The sequence below is a fragment of the Thalassophryne amazonica genome, chromosome 1 (assembly GCF_902500255.1).
Source record: "Thalassophryne amazonica chromosome 1, fThaAma1.1, whole genome shotgun sequence".
NCBI classification, from domain to species: Eukaryota; Metazoa; Chordata; class Actinopteri; order Batrachoidiformes; family Batrachoididae; genus Thalassophryne; species Thalassophryne amazonica.
In genome coordinates, this window is record NC_047103.1 from 159,154,935 (window position 1) to 159,177,365 (window position 22,431).

Sequence of the window (22,431 nt, forward strand, 5' to 3'; positions counted from 1 at the left end):
GTGCATTTGGAGCGAACCAAAAACCCCAGCGGCCCTCTCTAGTTTAACTGGACCCTGCAGATAAACAACTCAAAACGTGCGACCCAGCGTGCACGCACAGCCTGTAGCCTCTCAGCACATCCCACCACAAATTCCCGACTCGCTCAGTTTGAACAGTTTGAAATTGCATTCTTTCAAAGTAAATGCCATAAATCATATGAGTTATCTATGGAATTAACTCACATTTCCTCAGGAGGGGTTTGACAGTCTTGTGACATTTATGTGACATTTGGCTGACTTTTCCCTTGTATTTAAAGTTATCTAACAGCTCTCTCTCTCTCTCTCTCTCTCTCTCTCTCTCTCTCTCTTTTTTCCCATATCTGCACGGCTTTCTCTGTCCTCCCAGAACCCTTTGCAGCGTTCCCTCCTGATATGACAGGTGAGTGTGATTTTTGCTATGATATCACTCCTTCCGTCTTGCTCCCTGCTCGTTTGGTCTGCACTAACCTGGGGTTTTTGCTTGGTGGCACTAAAATGTCTGTCATTATTTAAATAAGAAAATAAACAACAACAAATAAACAAATCAGCCCAAACCAGTCATTTGCTGACAATATGTCGAGGTTCAGTCTCTTACAGCTGCTGATTTTCAGATTACTGTATTTTCCTGTCGAGTTTTTTTTTTTGTTTGTTTTTGTTTTTTACTCGTTTGGGAGCTCCAGTGTGGCTTATATACAAAAAAATACAAAAAAAAAATCATGTGTTTGTTTTTAATAACAGAGTATAAATCAAAAAATGTCTCTTGAAGAGGAAAAACTGTGTATAAGTCGCACCTTTTTTCTATATTATCAGTTTATCAGACTTTTGTGCATTGTTGAAGTGTACTTTTTATGATTGCCATTTAGTTTTTTTATTACTTGACTTTTATTTCATTTAATGCTTTCATTCCTTGGAAAGGCTGATATAAGTTGTTATTATAATTATTATTAATAATGAATGCATGACTTTTTGGAATATAAGTCACACCGGAGTATTTATATCAGACTTTCCTAGCAATCAAGGGACTAAACAAAATAAATTCCAATAACAACAACAAAAAAAAGAATAAACACCATTCATAAAAGTACAAGAATGCACAAAAATTCCAAATTAAATGACTTTCAAAAAATAAAATGTACTCCCATTTTTATTGTAGTGTCTCCAACACCATGGGACTGCAATCCATGTTCATCTGCTTCAAATAACAGCCACTATGTTGTCCACTGCATACTTATTTCTCCATCTTGTTTATTTTTGGAATTAATCTGCATAAATCCACTGTTCACCTCTCCATCCATGCCTATATGACAATGACGTTTGTAAAAATAATAATTTTTTTAAAGGGTATCAAATAACATCCAATGCGTTTGTCAATCTTACTTATTTTCTATTTTAAAAGTCCCTGTGTTAAGAAGCAACACACGCTGTGGTGTGCACATGTGCTACTGAGCTGCTGTTCTTTGATAAACTCACCCCCCAGGGCAATGCTGTGTTTAAAAGAGTGCCACATACAGAAATAAGGTGCGATTTATACTCCACTGCAATTTATACTCCAGAAAATATAGTAAATTAATTCATTTTTAAACCACTTTTTCATAGCAGCAGCAGCAGCACACCAACATCTTTGCCAGAGACTAATCTAAATTATCGCACAAATATTGAATGCAATTTCTGTTTGGTAAATAGATTATTTGTGTAATCTGTTGTTGTGCATTAGTTGGACTTTGCCCGTCCCAGTGGAAACACAAGGATTATTCTCAAAAAAGCTAATTCTGCCTGCAATGTGAGCCAAGTCAAACACACCTCACAGAGTCAGATATTTGAAAAGAGCATATAGTCACTGTTCCGGTCTGCCTGACGCAGCCCGGAGGGTTTTAAATAACTGTCTGCCTCATGAAAAATATTTAGAGCATCCTGGGGGGACTTTGAGATTGAAGCTCGTGTTTTGGCATCTCATAATGTCTTCCAATAAGATGAGAGCTTGCGTGAATATGATGTGTGTGCATTTCTTCAGCCTTTCCACTCCTCCACCTCCTCGCGCACACACGTGCGGAGGTTCTAACCCCTGATGAGCTTCCAATATCGGCACAGCCACGCCAATATCCCCCCGTGAAAAGCAATCAGATGGAGTGACTGAGCAGCAGCACACCCGGGTGTCTCACTCGCTCCTCTTCCCAGCCTGGCTCTGTCTAATGACTGTGTTCAGTTTAAAGTAGCAACACCACGCACCATTTCCCACTGTAATTATGTGACACGGTCCAAAAAACCAGGGCATAGTCACCTCCGCATCACAAAGTGGCTCCTCGCATCACGTTTGGACACCACTTGCATGCGCTGTTCTTTGAGTGACCTCGGGAGCTGGTATTTGCATTTCAGACTTGGATAAGGAGAGGCTTCTTGGAAGGTAGTTAGTTGGTTCTTACCAAGAATTTGTTGAGTGGGAGTGGGTGGTGGGGAGGTTTAGTTGAGCGTGGCGTGGCAGCTTAGAGGATCTACGAAGATAGTCTCCAAGGAGACAGCACTTGGCTGGAGGAGGAGAGAACTGGCCGGGAGGCTGGTGCATGAGAGAAAGAAAAATGAAAAACCAAGAACAGAGAACAGGATAAATTATGCACTCTAAACAAATCTGCCAACTCACGTAAGCTAAATAACAAATCCCAATTCAATTCCAGCTCGGAGAGCTCTGGGTTCCCATGTGGTGTTCCACTGATTCTTGCATGGTGACGTTGTTAAGGGGCTGTTTGTGAGTTCCTGTGCCAGTGCGAATTGGGAAGAGGAAAGTTCTTATTTCGACGTGTGCGGGTGCTTTTGTTACTAATTATTTTGGCCGCCCTTTCACACCAAGTCATTACATTTGAGCTTTGAACATTCTTAGCTGCAGTGCATTTGATTGGATCAAACACTGGATTGGTTTCAAACCAAATCCCTCGATGATCTTGGTGTGAAAACTTGTCTTTCAACTGCAACCTACACAAGACACATGGATGCATTTTTTTTTTTTTCTGGCCTTGAAGATTTATTTTATTTTTTTGCAACCAGCATGCATGTGCATGCTCACGTGAGGTGCACGCCTGCTGTTTATATGATGACCACTAGACACTGACAGTAGCGAGAATGGAGAATTAAATGTAGAAAATAAACAAGTGCCTATCCTCTCTTTTTCCCGCTGGCCAACTATTCTGTATTTCTCCACCAGGGGGAGGCGTTCCTGTGCCTCCCTTGCACATCCACTGGTATTACATTATGGCTGCCGGAGGCGCCCTCCTTCTGCTGGCAGTGGCCATCTTGGTCAGAGCCCTTTGTTGCTGCCGACAACACCTGGCCACCAAGAAGAGCCAGCTGTCAGTGGCCTATCACAGCTCCTCGCAGTGCTTCCAGTATTCTAATTGGTCGTCCAGTATGGCCACCCCAGGGGTGGAGCCCGTGCTAACAGTGAGGCTGGACAGCCGGGACCGACACCGTACCCTCTGCTGAAGACAATCAAGCAGGCTAAATTTGACCAAGCAGGAAACCTACCACTTGTGATGTCAGTGGCAGGAAGTGTGCCGTGATACGGCGAGACTGATGGAACAACCACTCGACAAAACCCCTGCCTTATTTAGTCGCAAGGGTGGTGACGACACAGACAATGGCCCGAATAAGGCGAAATCTGCAAAGGAACACTGTGCTCTCTTTCTCACACTCTGTTTCAGTTGTTGTTTTCTATGTTTCATTAAGGACTTTGCTGTTGGCATTTCATACAGTGCTGCTCCCAAGGAGAGGACTGAAGTCTGACTAACTTATTTATCGGAACAGCTTGCTTTGGATGATCGAGCGCCAGCTGGCTCCTCGTAACCACGTGGAATGACCCGAGTGTGGACGTACACACAGACATGTGTGGGCTGGATGAACGAGAATGGGAAATTGGAGTGGGTGGGTTGGGTGGATGGGTGTGTGTGTGGGGGGGGGGGGGGGGGGGTGTTGAGTTGGTCCAGCAATGAGCCAGAGCTGCCAAACCACAGACTAAAAGGAGACCCTGGAGATCCGCAGTGCTCTGCAGTGCTTAGAGGGAGAGGAAAACTGTTAGGCTGAGAGGAATTCGCGGTGCTAGCTGTGTAAGTCATCTGGCAAACCCCAGAACGTAAAGCTGTGTAGCTCACACGGGTATCGTCACAGAGCAGCAAAAATGCTTCCAATTGTCCTATTCAAGAGCGCATGTGCACACTGAAAAACAAAGGAATGTAAATCCGTCATATTTCAAGTCCTGCACAACAAATTCCAATAACCGGCTTGATTCATTGCGCGTCACGTCTCCTCCTGATAAAGACATCAGTCAGTGATGGATGCAGCTGTCTTCAGTGTTTGCTGGCTCATTCTCTTTTATAATAATGTCACAAGTTGGTCAACTCCCACTTTTGCTTGTTCCCCCCCCTGTCATTCCCAAATGTTTTTGAGCTGCTCAGATGAAAGCTGAGCTGAGCCTTGTTGTGTTGTGAATGTGCGCTTGTTGTTTTTAGGGTTGTAAATAGACACAGCTGCCCTCCATCATCACCTCGTCCTTGATTTATTGCATATTCCTACAAATCCCACAATGCCGCTGAACCAGCTGGAAACCATAAGTATTGTGTTTTGGTGTATATGTGCACCCTTGAGAGTGTTCCAAGACATGATGGAAGCCAGAGCGTGATGCTTTCTTTAGTCCCATCAGAAGCATAATGTTGATTGGATCATCTTGACCAGGGGTTCCCAATCCCAGTCCTCAGGGACCCCTAACCTGTACATTTTTCATCTTTCCTTGTATTGCCAAAAGCTGAGTAGCACTTTAAGTTGTGTTCAACCAATCAAGAGCTATGTGACTGAGCCAATCAGCTGTGATTAGAGCAGGTAGGGATTAAAAAATGTGTACATTAGGGATCCATGAAGGCCGGGACTGGGAAACACTGATCCAGTCAGCTAGTACACTTTAAAACACTTTACAACAAGGATATATTAATTGGCATTGGGTAATGCATTAACAAGCATTAACTAACAATTAAGAGTTAAATAGTTAATTATTAATTAAGAGTTATCTGTTGTGTAGTGCTACCACTCTCAGTAATAAATGAAGACATCATTAATTAAAGATGACTAAATAAACACTTAACTCTTTATTAATTGTTAGTTATCGCATGTTACTGAATTAGTTAACATGAACACCTTTAATAAATTATTACTAAACACTTTAACTCTTCATTCTCTGTTTGGTAATGGATGTTCCTGCCTTAATGAACATGAACACCATTAATAAATGATTACTAAACAGGTTAACTCTTAATTCACGGTTAGTTAATGCTTATTACTGCAGTAACTTACATGAACACTAATAAATTGTTACTAAACACTTGAACTCGTAATACTTCACTGTTAGTTAATGGATGTAATTGAATTAACTAACATGCAGACATTAATAAATTATTACTAAGCACGTTAAAGCTTAATTAACTGCTAGTTAATGCTTATTACTGCCTTAACTAAAATGAACACTAATAAATGATTACTAAACATGTTAACTCTTAATTCCCAGTTAGTTAATGATTATTACTGCATTAACTAACATGCACGTTAATAAATTATTACCAAACACTTTAATTCTTAATTCACTGTTAGTTAATGGATGTTATTGTATTAACTATCATAAACACATTAATAAATTATTACTAAGCACATTAGCCCTTAGGTAACTGTTAGTTTATGCTTATTGCTGCATTAACTAATATGAACACCATTAATAAATGATTAAGAAACATCCTTAATGCATACTTCACTGTTAGTTAATGCATAAACACCATTAGTTAATGATTAATAAACTCTGTTAATACTCATTTCACCATTATTTAATATTATTCCTGCATGAACAAATGCTTATTAATATAACCTTATTGTAAAGTGTTACTGACAATTCTTTCTTACTTATACTTGACATCGCTGAGGTGTAAAAGCCTTTTTTTTTTTTCTTTTTTGGTGACATATCCCAAATCCTGAAGCTATGACGGTCCAATTATCACGTTTGTTTAGAGTGGGTGTGGGATCTCGGTTTAACACCCCGGGTTGAATGAGGCTGAGGGCTTCACTCAGTGGCTTAACAGGCTGTGCTTTCATGATCTGTCACACCAGCAAAAATCCATCACCTACTCTCCCACAGCTCAGCAGAATGTGCCTCGATTTGTTGCCACAATTTAAGAGCTGCTTTTTTTCTCCCCAGGTTGTGAGGAGAATGTGTTATTTGGCACGCTTTTACTTTGTGCTTTTAAATCTACTTGAGGAGGGGTTATTGGACACCCTACGCCGTCCATCTTGACACCGTTACGCTCCAAGCCTCTAATAGTTGTAATTAGTTAATGGACAGATAACATTTATTAAGGCTGCGGTAAGCACTTTTCCCTCCCATCTACCGCACCTCTGTTGCCCAATCCGCTGCCAATTTCAGTCGCCTTGGAAACGGTATTAATTACGCCATCGGCCGTCAAAGCCCTCTTGATCTACTGTCGATGTGTGACTTGCCAAGCGATTACTCCCACTCCTGAATGCTTGCCAACAGCTGCGAGCACAAACACACTCAAACACACGGCGGTAGAAACACACGCACATGCACAAAAAGTGAAAACTCATCTAAAGTGCAAGAACAGTTGAGCTGTCAGGCTCAGCTAAAGTGCTGCAGGCACTGCTAGTTTTATGTATGGAATTTCAGTTCACAGTGGACAGCAAGACTGTCTCGAGCACGACTTAAACGTTGCCTTTTGCTGCATTTTTCTTACTTTTGATCATCTTACACGCCACTCTTAAACTTGACAGTGATGTTGATTGCCATGTTGATAACGATGAGTACCGTATTTCCTTGATTTAAAGCCTGGCATTTATTTTTTTCAAACCGCACTCAGATCCGGCGCCTAAACGAGGCAGGTCGTTATTCAAGGCTGACGATTACTAACAAAATGCTGCCTGCTGCCTGCACTGTAATATGGTGTTATATTTCACACGCAGTGGTGGGCACACTTCCGATAATCCGATAACAGATAATGTTTTCATTATCGGATTATCTTTTTAGATAAATTTAAAAACCATCATCGGACAAATTATCTTCCGATGAATTACCGTCCGATAACGTACTAAACTAAGCTGAACAGTGAAAAACATTTTTAAAACTGTTAAAGCTGTTGAGACCTACCTGTTAAAAGTTTCCAGTCATTTCCTTTAACACCATACTAATATAATTGCAATGTCACCAAGTCATCCAGAGGCATACATGTTTAACTTATGGTTCAAATTTTAACCACTCATTTTAGACAAGTTATTTAAAATTATTGTCATGTCTGAAGTTTATAAAGTGAAAATATCAGATATATGTTTTCGTTTTAAAGTAATGTGCTAATTTTTAAGGTTTTGTGAGCACATGCTGTGCCAGGCAGCAATGCATTATGGGTAGCATAAGGTAAACTCAGACGTTCACGACAGGACAAATGCATTTCAGACACTCTGTTCAGGGTCCACAGATAACAGCATTAACCTCTAGTGCCTAAAACTCTCGTGAATATATTCTCTGGGTTTTCAGACGTTAGTGTATTTGCATTTGTTAAATTCCACACATCTTAAATGTAGCAGACACGGATTATCTGGAATTTTGTTTGACATTTTTTCAAGGCCGCTACTGCCATCTACTGGCCAGGAGTCTTCATGGCAGTATTAAACGTCTGAGTACATGGCTGCTCTCAGAGTGTTGGTATTGTCCATTGTCCAGGCGCTTTTTGTGTGCATATATGTTAACTTTGTATTCTAAAACTACGGTTAAAAGTAATTCCGACTCCTTATCGGTCCACACGAACGAGATTGGCGCCATGTTTTTAGTTTTTGTGGAAGTGACGACAAGAGAATAAGGCTCCTGATTGGATAGAATTTTAATCAGTACCGCCACCCAAAGGTTTGGCAGACTAATTACAACACATTTATACGGTTCGATGTGGATGGATTTTTTTTTAACAACATAGTGTGGATGAAGTTTTTTCCCCAAACTGAAAGGGTAAGATATTCGGTTTTACAAATACCCAACAACGTGTGTACATGGCCTTATGTCTGTGAAAGGCACTATATAAATAAATTTACTTACTTACTTACTAATATTGAGTGCACGTTTTACAACATCATAAAAGTTTTAAAACATGCAATTGCGATGACACTTCCAGGGCTCCGTAAAAATGCTTGTTTTTACAAATAAAAATGGAATATTTTACAAAAGCACATTTATCTTTAAACCAACACACGTCACATTAACGTGTTGGTTTACATAATGGATTACTGAACCAATCACTGTTTAGCACTTTTACTCAGAATGCTTTGTGGTCTGTGTTTGTTACAAAACCTCAGAATTAGTGCCTTATTCAACATTAAAAGATATATGTTATATTTTAACTTTGTACAAATGACAGAATTGACATTAATGGAGTTATTCTATCAGTATTTTCAAAAAACCATAAGTTAGTATGACTTTATTTTTCAAGACCTCCACCTGACCGGAGTGTTGAAATTGATAGGAAGCTGGCCTTATGGCTGTTCTTGGTGTGCCTCTGTTGTGGGAGTGCTGTTGTAAACAAGAGCTTCCAGCAGGGGCAAAATGTTGAAAGAAAAATTATTATGATTAGTAAAGAGTTGATTTCGTGGGTGCTCTCAGGATTTGTCTGCTTCCTGCAGGGGGCAGCATGGTCAAACATTCTTGCTTATTCTTTAGGTCTTTTACCGCTTTTGATGCTTTCAAAAGCGATCGTGTTAAAAATCGATTTCAGTTCTTTAGTAACTGCAAATGTGCCATAGACAACACCGGAATTTATCGATTATCTGTAACTTCCGATACATTTTTGGGTGGTTTATCGGTTTATCTTTCTTATTATCTGCTATCGAAGTTAATTTTTTGGTTATCTGTGCCCACCACTGTTCACACGTATCCCTGGGTGTGGTGAACCAAAGACAGCCACTTTCGATAAGAGCACTCTGTGTCGCTGCATACCCTCTCCTTAGAATGACCCAAACCTCCCAAACCACGGAGACTGCAAGAGCTGTAATTGGTCACTTTTCCAGTTTCACTCCTTCCTCTGCTGTCATATTTTGAGACCTTTTTGCAGTGCGCACGCCGAGTACGTTTCGATCATGGATCAGATACGTTTGGCAGAAAAGTCCGCAAATATGACCAACTTTACAACACGGCATGTGGAGTGGAGCTAATTGAGGGACAAACTGGTCAAGAAAAAGCCACTGCTCCTGCGGTAAATTGCATTAAGACACCCATTAAACGCGACTGTAAACCTCGAAAGGCCCACGCCCACATCACCGTCATTGCGTGGCCACAGAATTTTATGGAGTTGTAGAAGAACAAGCAGTGGACTTTGAAAAATGAGTGACTCAACCAAATGTAATCCCTTTTAATGCGCATAATGCCCAGCGCTTATTTAAGGGAGGCGTTTATTTTTTTCAGAGGACGTTTTGACCTGGCCATTATATGAGGCAGGTCCCAATTCAAGGCCAGGCATTTAATCGAGGAAATACGGTAATGTAATTATTCGTTGATGACATATTTGCATCTATATTCACACAGAATGAACAGTCTTATACCATCTGTATGCTTTGTGATGACTGTGTTTGAAACAGATGTATCATAATGATATTTCTCAAATGAATAAAGTCATATTTTTCTATTATTCCCAAGACTTTTGTGGAAAAGCTACAGATGAGGAGTAGCAGCAGAAAATATGAATGAATTTACTTTATCCTGATGAGTTACATTAATCAGACATTGTTAAAGTATTTGCATGGTTCATAACTAGTGCCACAGTGTCCCAGTGGTTACTGTGTTTTTCAGAGTATAAGTCACTTTTCTTTTCTTTTCTTTTTAACTAGTTTGAGAGGTCCTGCAACTTGTACTCCAGTGCAATTTATATACCAAAAAAAAACAAAAAACACATTTTTGTTTTTAATAATATTAGCTACAATGAATATTTATATAGAGAATCAAAGCACTGAACAAAATGAACTCTAATAATAAAAGGATAAATGGCAGCGATAAAAGGTACACTACAACAATGTACAAAAATCCTAAATCAAAGTGCTGATAAAAAGAGGACAACTTTGGTGCCACTTGTATACTGGTTTTCAGCCCAATCTCATGCTTTTGTGTTTTATTTGTTTGTTTTGTTTTTTGTGCTCCCGTCACGAAAATGTGGAGCATTTTGTGACATGAGCACAAAAAAACAAACCCAATTCTTCTTTGTCAAGAAGAATTTTTGAACATGTGGGATTTATACTTTGGTGCAACTCCGGAAAATCTGATATTTCTAATTTTTAGCATCATATGGGAGATTAAAGGTGTAGTTCCCCCCTTCTACATTCCATAAAATTTAAATTCTAATTGTTATAAAAATATCTTTATTTCTGTAGCACATCACAAAATTATATTCAGTTTTATTGCTGGTCAAGTATTTTGTGGGGATTCCATTACAAATATCGTGACTGTACTCCATGAGGTCTCATGAAGGAGGAAGAACATGGGTTTAAAGTTGATGCTGCATTTGATGAAAATCAAGAATTTTGTGACTTCCAATTAGGAATTAAATTAGGACCAACCATGTAAAAATGCTGTAACTGTAACAAACAGTCTTCGCAACTGAAAGAGATCTGGGTGAGTGTGGTCTTACTTGTCCAGCAGATATCCAGCAAAATTTTAGTATGAAACGTGTACAGATTTTATCCACAGTTCGTCAGTGTTTACGAGCTGTGTCTGTTTTTTTTCTTTCTTTCTTTTTGCCACTTTCATTCACAATTGAAGGTCTACTGTGTTTCCATGATGGTGACCATGAACCATTTTGTCAGGTCTTGCAAAACAAATAAGCAGCTTCAGGAATATTCCCAGTATTATTATAACCTGTTACGGCCTCAATGTTAACATGTTTATCACATATTAGAAACTGAAATCTCATGGAGTTTATGGAAGTGGGGGTTTGTTGCAGGATGAATTACACTACAGCAATAAAATTATTAATGTGAGGCTTTGCGTAGAAAACGTCAGTCAGTGCATTGGGGAAAATATTGACCATAAATGTAAAAAAAATAAATAAATAAGCAACTGCATATTAAACCCAAAGAGCACAACAGGTGCCATGTTATTTTTTTTTTTATGTATTATAAGCTTACCTGACAAACCTGGGCAAGTTTGAGGTTTGAGGATCAGAAAAGCCTCCCACGTCATCTATGACGCTGCCACTGAAAGTGTGTCATCGAGGCTTGTTACTGTATTTCATCCCACATGGGTCAATATCCAAAATTGTTTCCAGGCAAGGTGAACTTTGATCATATTTGCAATGTAAAATTGTGAATCCTTTATTTAGATACTAAACAATAAAATTATTGTAGTGGTGAGGAAACTTCTTTTCATGAGTTAAATTGTTAAAAAAGAGACAATAACAATATTTAAATAATCTGAGAGTATCCAGAACATTTTGTTTTTCAGATATTTGGGTTAAATTGTTTGAGGTTTAGGTGATTCCACAGTGTGAATAAGAATCTGTGCTTCATCAGACATCAGCTCCGTCTCATCCTCTGCTATTTAACAGTAATGATGTGAAATTTGCTCATTTGGTTGACGACAATATGTCCTGTGCTTTTCCCCTGACAGATAAGAGACCCTTTGAATTTGGAGACGGGCGTCTTTTGAACAGCAGAGACTCCGCCGGTGGAGGTAAGACACGAGGAATTCAACATAACTCCTTCATTTTATTTGCCGCCTGTTAAAAGTGTCTTCGGCAAAACCACACACCAGTCTAATGTAAAATCTCCTCCAATCTAATCCACCCACATAGTCATCTACAGCTTTTCCTGTCCAAGTCTGATAGATAGATAGATAGATAGATAGATAGATAGATAGATAGATAGATAGATAGATAGATAGATAGATAGATAGATAGATAGATAGATAGATAGATGAGATTTATTGTCTTTGTCGTTACACAAGTGCAACAACAACAAAATTGCGTCTACACTCCAATTACCACAGACAAGATACAGAAATTAATCCACAATTATTACGTGTTTGCCGTAATAATGGCACACATCAGAATTAAAGACAGCACATATACATTTGACACTTTGAAACAGTACGTTATCCGAATTGAGGCAAGGTGAGTGGAGTGGGGGGGGGGGGGGGCGCAGCAACCAGTAGTCACGCAGCCGCCAGCTTGGGGGAACGGGGAGCTGCAGCAGCTAAAGCTGCGCTGCACCCCAGAGGGGGAAGGGAGTGGTGCGTGCAGGGGCCGGGATGGGGTGGAGGATGGGGACAGGACCACAAAGGAGGGGGGTAGGGGGGTGGGAGAATGCGTATCAGTTTCTGTCCATGCGTAAGTGGCAAATGAGTTAAGTTTGTCAGTTTCTGTCCGTGTGTGCTGGAATTGCAGAAGATAAGAAAAAGGCAGCCGAATGGTTCACCAAGGCCGTAGAAATTCCTACACTGTTACCAGTACATGTGGAAAAAGCAACAACAACAACAAAAAAAAAATAATCCAGTGAATAAACCTAACAAACAAACAAAGAGAAAACAATTAAAACAATTCCTCCTTGGTGAAGATAATTTTGGGTTTGCCATGGAAGTCTGTCAAATCTGAAAGCTAACGTTTGCTCACCCACACCGCAGAAAACTTCTCCAAGCCTAATACTGTTCGGCTGTGTTCCAGTTTAAAGGAAATGAAAGGTGGCACTGTGATTCTTTGATACAGGACTTCAACACAGCCCTGAATAATGAACTGAATGACCCCAACCCCTCTGTGGCATTGCCCACACCCTCGCAAGAAAGCATCAACAGGTTGGACGTGCCCCAAATCTGCATTCTGCATTTTAGGACTTGTACTATGCTTCCTCCAGTTAGGGCTCAGAAGGGTTCAAGATGAAAGCATGTAGAAGAAACTGACACATTTCTTTGTTCTTACAGATCCGATGCAGCAGTTCTGACTAGTCTGTCACCGTATTAACTTTCCCTGTCCATTGCTTTTGCCCACAGGTTTGCAGTTCCCTGACTGGAACACAGCATCCCCACCTTCTGATCCTCCTGTGACCCGGGTCTCAGAAAAGGACAACTCGTGGTTGTACACCTTGGACCCCATCCTAGTCACCATTATCGTGATGAGCTCCCTGGGCGTCCTTCTCGGAGCGGTCTGTGCAGGTCTCCTGCTCTACTGTACCTGCTCCTACAGCGGCCTGTCGTCACGTTCCTCCACCACTCTGGAGAACTACAACTTTGAACTATACGATGGCCTTAAGCACAAGGTCAAACTCAACCAACAGCGCTGCTGCACTGAGGCATGAGAATTTCATCAGCGGACCCACAAAAGAAGATTCGCACAAAAGCAAGAGAAGCCGCTCACTATTTTCTTCAATTGCTCGAGTTCACTTTAGTGTCCAATTATTTCCTCAGTGGCGCCGAAAACTCGGCAGGACAACGCAACAGCTACTTTTTAACTTAAGAAAATTCTCACAGTCGAGGTGAAGGAACCACAAGAGAGAGACTGGTGTTACCCACATGGGCATTGTTCCACTGTGGGTGTTTTAGGCCTCAAAAAATTAAATATCTGCACATATCAGCTCCAAATTCCTGCTCCACCAAAAGAGGACTGTTTCTAAATACATCATAGATGACCACTTTTGAAAACGGACACTGTAAGCTACACATCAGAACACATCGTCTTTGAAAGGTGTTAGGTTAGGAAAGTGCTTAGAAAGCATATTTTTGGATCACATGTGAACGCAGTGACCTAGAACTTAGCTCCTTTGTGTGGCCCGTTGGCTCTTTTGTTCTGTCGTAGACTCTGCTACCTATCAGCCTCAGTTATCCTTCTCTTTCCTGACAGTCCGTGGTATTTTTAGGCACCGACGTCCCTCGAGTTTGTCTTTCTGCTCGGTCACTCTGTTTCTGTTCAGTGTTTTCGTTCTGGCTCATTGCCAGTCAGTGATGGCAGATAAGTAGAAAAAAAAAGTCAAAGGAAAGTGTATGTGTTATGAGTTGGTCGGGAGGGGGCTATTTTAGCACATTTTTTTTTAACGACGAGAGAATTACTGTTGTTGCAGGTTCCTGTCAAAGTCCAGCTCATGTTTACATTGTGGGTACTGTGCAAAGGTCAAGGAGCTTTGGTCGGTGCAACCTATGGATTGCTGGAAAGGGTAGAAACTGAAAACACTGAAGGATAGACTCTTAGAGGCAGAGGACTACACTCCCCTGCTGCCTCTCACAGGGATGATGTTCTCTCGGCCTTTGAGGTAAAAAAATAAAATAAAAATAATGGCATCAAAAACAAATGCACAGGTAGAACCAGCTCATCTCAATCCCCCGACTGTGTGCCTGGACGCACAACAAGCCTTAAATGTTCTAGGAAGTGTTGATGGAACACTAAGGTGACACCAAGAGAAGAGAGGACTTATAGACCTCAAAAGCCATGATATAAAGGACCTATACCACCTCCTCCGCTCACACAGGGCGCCGTCCCCACCTCAACCTGTTGGCTCACCGGGGGCCTCTGTGTTTTTGTTTTTGAAGATGGGCATTTTCAGGATGGTTTTGAACCAATCACAAAGGGTTTTGTTGTCGCTCCAAAAGGACTTGCCATGAAAGGGTTAAGAGAAACGTCATAAATCACCTACTTGAATATACGCACACTTTATTAATTCAATTGTACATATATGAACCCCCCCACCACCATCAGTCTGGACACGCTGAGACGGACTCCAAGGAACAATGGCAGCGGCTGAGGAGCTCACGGTACATCTGGAGCCCTGCAAAATGCCAACACTATTCGACGCCACACACACACACCTGACATTCCACCGTGTTCACCTTCACCACACGGGCACACTCGCTCACTCTCCTCTGAGGCCCGCATCTCTGGACCCCACTGACTCTCTACAAAGTGCCTTGGAGCCTCGGGGATCCAGCTTGCCTTTTGGAGCCAGTACCATATTCAGTATTTTCACAAGTTATAGCGCCTCCTTCTGCCTGAGAGGAACAAGCGACGTATAAGGACAGGATTGTCCCCTTCGCACTGCTCGAACTGCTGTTATTGTTGTTTTAAAGGGGGCTTTGTACAGAAATGCTTTTTATGATTGTTATTATAATTATTGTTATGATTATTTAATAAAGGATTTATACCTTACTCAGGAAACATCTGGTGATTTTGTTACCGACCATACGTATATATAACTGAAAATATTTGCAAAGTACAGTAATTATTAACACAGTAATGTATTATTAAACAATACTATGCTAAAAGAAAACTAGAAGCACTCAGAGTGCAAACCTCCGCCAAGGCCATGGGGTCACTGACGCCATAACATCTACACGCCGTGGAATCATTGAACCTAAAAAAGTCTAACAATGATGTTTGCTCAGTAGTAAAAAAAAGTTTCATCTGCTGTGACTGGATAGCATGTATCCTTAGCGCTTGGCATCACAGTTTATTGCAACTTGCACCTTTACCAGAAGCTACTGTCATCTGAGCACTGATATTGATATTACATGTGCTTATAGACAAAAACAAATAAGAGACAAAATTCAATTTATTATTCAACTAAACTGCAAATATATGAATTTTTTAACATTTATGAAACACTTCTCTAAACAAGGCCATAGGGTCACTGACCCTAAAGAGATTCCCTCCTTGGCACAGTGATCTATTTCTTTTTGTTTCTTTCTCTAAAATTGTATATAATAATTATTAGATATATTAATATATAAACAAAAATAAATTTAAGAAATATTACAATTTGAAAACAAATGCACCCAAACATGATGACAGCTGCAACTGCTTAATGCTAACTTTTAACACTGAAAATGCCATAGACATGCTAATGCGTTAGCATCGGGATCCGGATCGTGATCCAGATCACCACTACAATTTAATCACTTGTTCCTCTTGTCATTTCCAACCTCCTTGGCGGAGGTAAAAATAAGAAATATTACAATTTGAAAACAAATGCACCCGAACGTGTTGACAGCTGCAACTACTTAATACTAACTTTTAACATTGAAAATGCCATAGACATGCTAACGCGTTAGCATCGGGATCCGGATCACCACTAAAATTTAATCACTTGTTCCTCTTGTCATTTCCTACCACTCCACAAAATTTCATCAAAATCCATTCAAAACTTTTTGAGTTATCCTGCTGACAAACAGACAAACAAACAAACAAACGCGACCGAAAACATAACCTCCATGGCGGAGGTAAAAAGCTTAGGCTTGACTAAAAATCATAGAGACAAGATACTATAAAAATGATGAAAAGCAAACAAATCAAATATTTTATTTCCCTAAAAGCCTTAAAGTGTAATTGTTTAGGAGCAACAGTCCCAAAGGCAATCATGTTTGTCCCCATCTTTATTAACCTGTTCATCATTTTTGCAGAATCCCGCAATTTGGCTGTGATCCTACAAAACAATCAATTTTTTTCTTCATCTGAAAAGGACAGTTATTTTATTTAATAACTAATTTATTTAATACATTCATTGTAATGTAATGTTTTTAATACCCATTTCAAAATATCAGATGTCGCCTTTCATTGATATATTAATGAAGAAATAAGACGCTTGGGGCCTGGTTTACTACGATCCCAGATAATGAGTGCAGAATTACTTGGGCAATACAAACGTCTGCACATTGTAGTGGAGACAGTTTTGCAGTTGATTTACTAAAACTAATTGCATAGTTGATAGTGGGTGGTAACGTGACCCAGACAGCAGTATATTAATGAGGATTTCGTATGGGTTGTAAGCACAAAATAAGATCACCAGTTGCAGGAATGCTAATTGTGCTCCCTTATGCATATACACACACACACACATTATATATATATATATATATATATATATATATATATATATATATATATATATATATATATATATATATATATATACAGACATTTGATTATTGTTCCATTCACAGTATTTAAGCAAACTGGTGAACAATTGTTACGTTTTGTCGATGGAACACACACAGACAATTGCACACAAAGCACGTATACTTAACTACACCGCTCCACACATACTCTTGAGATGTGCATTTGTTTGTATGACACACCGTGATGCATAAATGACAGTAATGATCATGAGTTGCACCAAAATGTACTATGGTTCACCTGTTATGCATGCAACATGGAGCTCTATATAAGAACAGCCATCTTATTCCATAATGCTCTATAGCATGCAGACATGTTGCATGTATTCTTGTAGAAACAACCACAAAGTAAACCGTTAATGCTTTAAATATGCCTGATGTTTACAAAGAATGATTTTTTTTCCCCCCTTAATTCTGTTTGCTGCTGTAACAGCAGTTGTCCAGTGCAGGAGATTAATGCCAAGCTTTCAAATGCACAAAATACAAACACTATCAGCACAGGCTAAATTTCCTTTTGATCTTGACAAATCGTGTTGTATGTGCAAACTTCACAATTTTGTGCACTCAGGTGGACAAATCCCAAACTGCACATGCATGAAGGCAAATGCTCTAAATTGACTGTGTGCTATTTTGCACATTTGAAAGATCAGTAAATCAGCATGCAGTCCAATTTTTTTATTATTATTATTATTTTGTTGTGAATATGTGATGTTTGTCCACATTTTTATGCATGCAATCAGTTTAGTAAATCAGGCCCTTAGTATATTGTAGCATTTATAATAATCTCCTTATACATCTTTTTAAAACATTTTTAAAGCTATATTCTAAATGATGATACCATAAAATGTTTACCTGAATAATTCTTTTGAAGGCTGAGTTATTTGAGCATAATAGACATCAGTTTTCAAATATTAAAAAGTTTTTAAATTTAGTTTAAGTTGTGCATCAATCAAAAACAATATTAAACTTTACTCAGGTGGATTTTAAAGAGAATTTCACTAGAATTTGCTGTGATCTGTGAATATGTAAAGAATCATTCAATGAGGTGATACAGTCACTCAAGTAACCGTCGCAAAAATATTTCACATTGAGATTAACTTTGCTAATATTTATTTTCACAGTGTCAACAAATTCACACACACACTCCTCTTCAACCACTTAACCCAAGATTGGGGTCACGAGGGGCTGGACCCTATCCCCCACAGTCATAGGGCGTGAGGTGGGTACAACCTGAACAGGACACCAGTCTGTCACAGGGCCACATATAGACAGACAAACACATTCACACCCACAATTTAAAAGTTTCCAATCCAACTAACCTGCATGTCTTTGGATGTGGAAGGAAGCCAGAGCACCTGAAAGGAATCCACGCAAACCAGTCCCACGACCTTCTCGTTGTGACGCAACATTGCTAACCACTAAGCCTTAACAAATTAAATTTTGCTCAAAATCCTGGTACATGAGCAATCATATACGTAGATATTTTTTTTTCAAAATATAAAAGCTAGTGGAATGTTATGGCTTATTGTCGCCCTACATAAACTGGGCAGCGCGGTCTCGTCAGATGGCGAGTGCTAAAGGGTTAAAATATGACACATATGGCACAATAATCCTACATCAGGGGACAGCCCTCTCTGAGGTTTTGGGCAAATTACAATGCAAACAAAGTGAAAATGCAAATAAAAAGTGACGATGCAGTGATGTGGACATGTGTTGTGGTTTGTTTATGACCCGCTCAAACATGTTGAGGCGGTTGAGCAGGCAACAGAACACGGTTACTCTGTCAAGGTGTGTTGGCTAAAACTTACAAACACGACATTTCCTGTTTGTCTCATCTTCCCTTCTCTGCTGGGAACCAAAAAAACCTGCATTTTTCACGACTGCTTCGGTGATTGCAGCCGAAAACAAAACAGTACACCATTTATCCCTGTGAAGTGATCCTGTATTTGTATTGTGCAATGGGAGGGTGTCTCCAGAAGTGGTCAAATCCCGCGATATTACGCAGGGGTCCAAACGAGACCAGAAGTGGTCAAATCCCGTGATGTCACGCAGGGGTTCAAACGAGACCAGAAGTGGTCAAATCCCGCAATATCACGCAGGAGTTCAAACGAGACCAGAAGTGGTCAAATCCCGCAATGTCACGCAGGGGTTCAAACGAGACCAGAAGTGGTCAAATCCCGCAATATCACGCAGGGGTTCAAACGAGACCAGAAGTGGTCAAATCCCGCAATATCACGCAGGGGTTCAAACGAGACCAGAAGTGGTCAAATCCCACAATATCACACAGGGGTTCAAATGAGACCAGAAGTGGTCAAATCCCACAATATCACACAGGGTTCAAACGAGACCAGAAGTGGTCAAATCCCGCAATATCACACAGGGTTCAAACGAGACGAGAAGTGGTCAAATCCCACAATATCACGCAAGGGTTCAAACGAGACCAGAAGTGGTCAAATCCCGCAATATCACGCAGGGGTTCAAACAAGACCAGAAGTGGTCAAATCCCGCAATATCACGCAAGGGTTCAAACGAGACCAGAAGTGGTCAAATCCCGCAATATCACGCAAGGGTTTAAATGAGACCAGAAGTGGTCAAATCCCGCAATATCACACAGGGTTCAAACAAGACGAGAAGTGGTCAAATCCCTCAATATCACACAGGGTTCAAACAAGACGAGAAGTGGTCAAATTCTGCAATATCACACAGGGGTTCAAACAAGACCAGAAGTGGTCAAATCCCGCAATATCACGCAAGGGTTCAAACGAGACCAGAAGTGGTCAAATCCCGCAATATCACACAAGGGTTCAAATGAGACCAGAAGTGGTCAAATCCCACAATATCACACAGGGGTTCAAATGAGACCAGAAGTGGTCAAATCCCGCAATATCACACAGGGTTCAAACGAGACGAGAAGTGGTCAAATCCCGCAATATCACGCAAAGGTTCAAACGAGACCAGAAGTGGTCAAATCCCGCAATATCACACAGGGATTTAAATGAGACCAGAAGTGGTCAAATCCCGCAATATCACACAGGGGTTCAAACAAGACCAGAAGTGGTCAAATCCCGCAATATCACGCAAGGGTTCAAACGAGACCAGAAGTGGTCAAATCCCGCAATATCACGCAAGGGTTTAAACAAGACCAGAAGTGGTCAAATCCTGCAATATCACACAGGGGTTCAAACAAGACCAGAAGTGGTCAAATCCCGCCATGTCACGCAGGGGTTCAAACGAGACCAGAAGTGGTCAAATCCCGCAATATCACGCAGGGGTTCAAACAACACCAGAAGTGGTCAAATCCCGCAATATCACGCAGGAGTTCAAACAAGACCAGAAGTGGTCAAATCCCGCAATGTTACGCAGGGATTCAAACGAGACCAGAAGTGGTCAAATCCCATGATATCACGCAGGGGTTCAAACGAGACCAGAAGTGGTCAAATCCTGCAATATCACACAGGGGTTCAAACAAGACCAGAAGTGGTCAAACCCTGCAATATCACACAGGGGTTCAAATGAGACCAGAAGTGGTCAAATCCCGCAATATCACACAGGGGTTTAAATGAGACCAGAAGTGGTAAAATCCCGCAATATCACACAGGGGTTCAAACGAGACTAGAAATGGTCAAATCCCACGATATCACGCAGGGGTTCAAACAAGACCAGAAGTGGTCAAATCCCACAATATCACGCAGGGGTTCAAACAAGACCAGAAGTGGTCAAATCCCGCAATGTCACGCAGGGGTTCAAACAAGACCAGAAGTGGTCAAATCCCACAATATCACACGGGGGTTCAAACAAGACCAGAAGTGGTCAAATCCTGCAATATCACACAGGAGTTCAAACAAGACCAGAAGTGGTCAAATCCGGCAATGTCACGCAGGGGTTCAAACGAGACCAGAAGTGGTCAAATCCCGCAATATCACACAGGGGTTCAAATGAGACCAGAAGTGGTCAAATCCCGCAATATCACGCAGGGGTTCAAACAAGACCAGAAGTGGTCAAATCCCGCAATGTCACGCAGGGGTTCAAACAAGACCAGAAGTGGTCAAATCCCGCAATATCACACGGGGGTTCAAACAAGACCAGAAGTGGTAAAATCTCACAATATCACACAGGGGATCAAATGAGACCAGAAGTGGTCAAATCCCGCAATGTCACGCAAGGGTTCAAACGAGACCAGAAGTGGTCAAATCCCCTGATATCACGCAGGGGTTCAAACGAGACCAGAAGTGGTCAAATCCCGCAATATCACACAGGGGTTCAAACAAGACCAGAAGTGGTCAAATCCTGCAATATCACACGGGGGTTCAAACAAGACCAGAAGTGGTCAAATCCCGCAATAACACGCAGGGGTTCAAACAAGACCAGAAGTGGTCAAATCCCGCAATGTCACGCAGGGGTTCAAACAAGACCAGAAGTGGTCAAATCCTGCAATATCACACGGGGGTTCAAACAAGACCAGAAGTGGTCAAATCCCGCAATATCACGCAGGGGTTCAAACAAGACCAGAAGTGGTCAAATCCCGCAATATCTCACAGGGGTTTAAATGAGACCAGAAGTGGTCAAATCCTGCAATGTCATGCAGGGGTTCAAACGAGACCAGAAGTGGTCAAATCCTGCAATATCACACAGGAGTTTAAATGAGACCAGAAGTGGTAAAATCCTGCAATATCACACAAGGGATAAAATGAGACCAGAAGTGGTCAAATCCCGCAATATCACGCAGGGGTTCAAACAAGACCAGAAGTGGTCAAATCCCGCAATGTCACGCAGGGGTTCAAATGAGACCAGAAGTGGTCAAATCCTGCAATATCACACAGGGTTCAAACAAGACGAGAAGTGGTCAAATCCTGCAATATCACACGGGTTCAAACGAGACCAGAAGTGGTCAAATCCTGCAATATCACGCAGGAGTTCAAACAAGACTAGTAGTGGTCAAATCCTGCAATGTCATGCAGGGGTTCAAATGAGACCAGAAGTGGTAAAATCTCACAATATCACACAGGGGATCAAATGAGACCAGAAGTGGTCAAATCCTGCAATGTCACGCAAGGGTTCAAACGAGACCAGAAGTGGTCAAATCCCATGATATCACGCAGGGGTTCAAATGAGACCAGACATGGTCAAATCCTGCAATATCACGCAGGAGTTCAAACAAGACCAGAAGTGGTCAAATCCCGCAATGTTACGCAGGGATTCAAACGAGACCAGAAGTGGTCAAATCCCATGATATCACGCAGGGGTTCAAACGAGAAGAGAAGTGGTCAACTCCCGCAATATCATGCAGGGGTTCAAACAAGACGAGAAGTGGTCAAATCCTGCAATATCACACAGGGGTTCAAACGAGACCAGAAGTGATCAAATCCCGCAATATCACACAGGGGTTCAAACGAGACCAGAAGTGGTCAAATCCCGCAATATCACACAGGGGTTCAAATGAGACCAGAAGTGGTCAAATCCCACAATATCACACAGGGTTCAAACGA

The 22,431-nt window shown here is 41.0% G+C and overlaps 1 protein-coding gene across 3 annotated transcripts in view; it reads left to right on the forward strand.

The window, feature by feature from the left end:
- nrp2a (neuropilin 2a) overlaps window positions 1-15,212 on the forward strand; it is a 174,351-nt gene extending 159,139 nt beyond the window's left edge. For 2 of the 3 annotated variants that reach the window (XM_034177390.1, XM_034177401.1), the window contains 3 exons: window positions 386-418; window positions 11,687-11,749; window positions 13,061-15,212. In XM_034177390.1, coding sequence (XP_034033281.1) covers window positions 386-418; window positions 11,687-11,749; window positions 13,061-13,365 — 401 coding nt within the window. In that variant the 3' untranslated portion in view covers window positions 13,366-15,212. Of the gene's footprint in view, window positions 1-385; window positions 419-3,211; window positions 6,594-11,686; window positions 11,750-13,060 lie in introns of those variants that run through there. The other variant, XM_034177397.1, reaches the window with a different exon arrangement.
- Window positions 15,213-22,431: the final 7,219 nt, after the last annotated feature.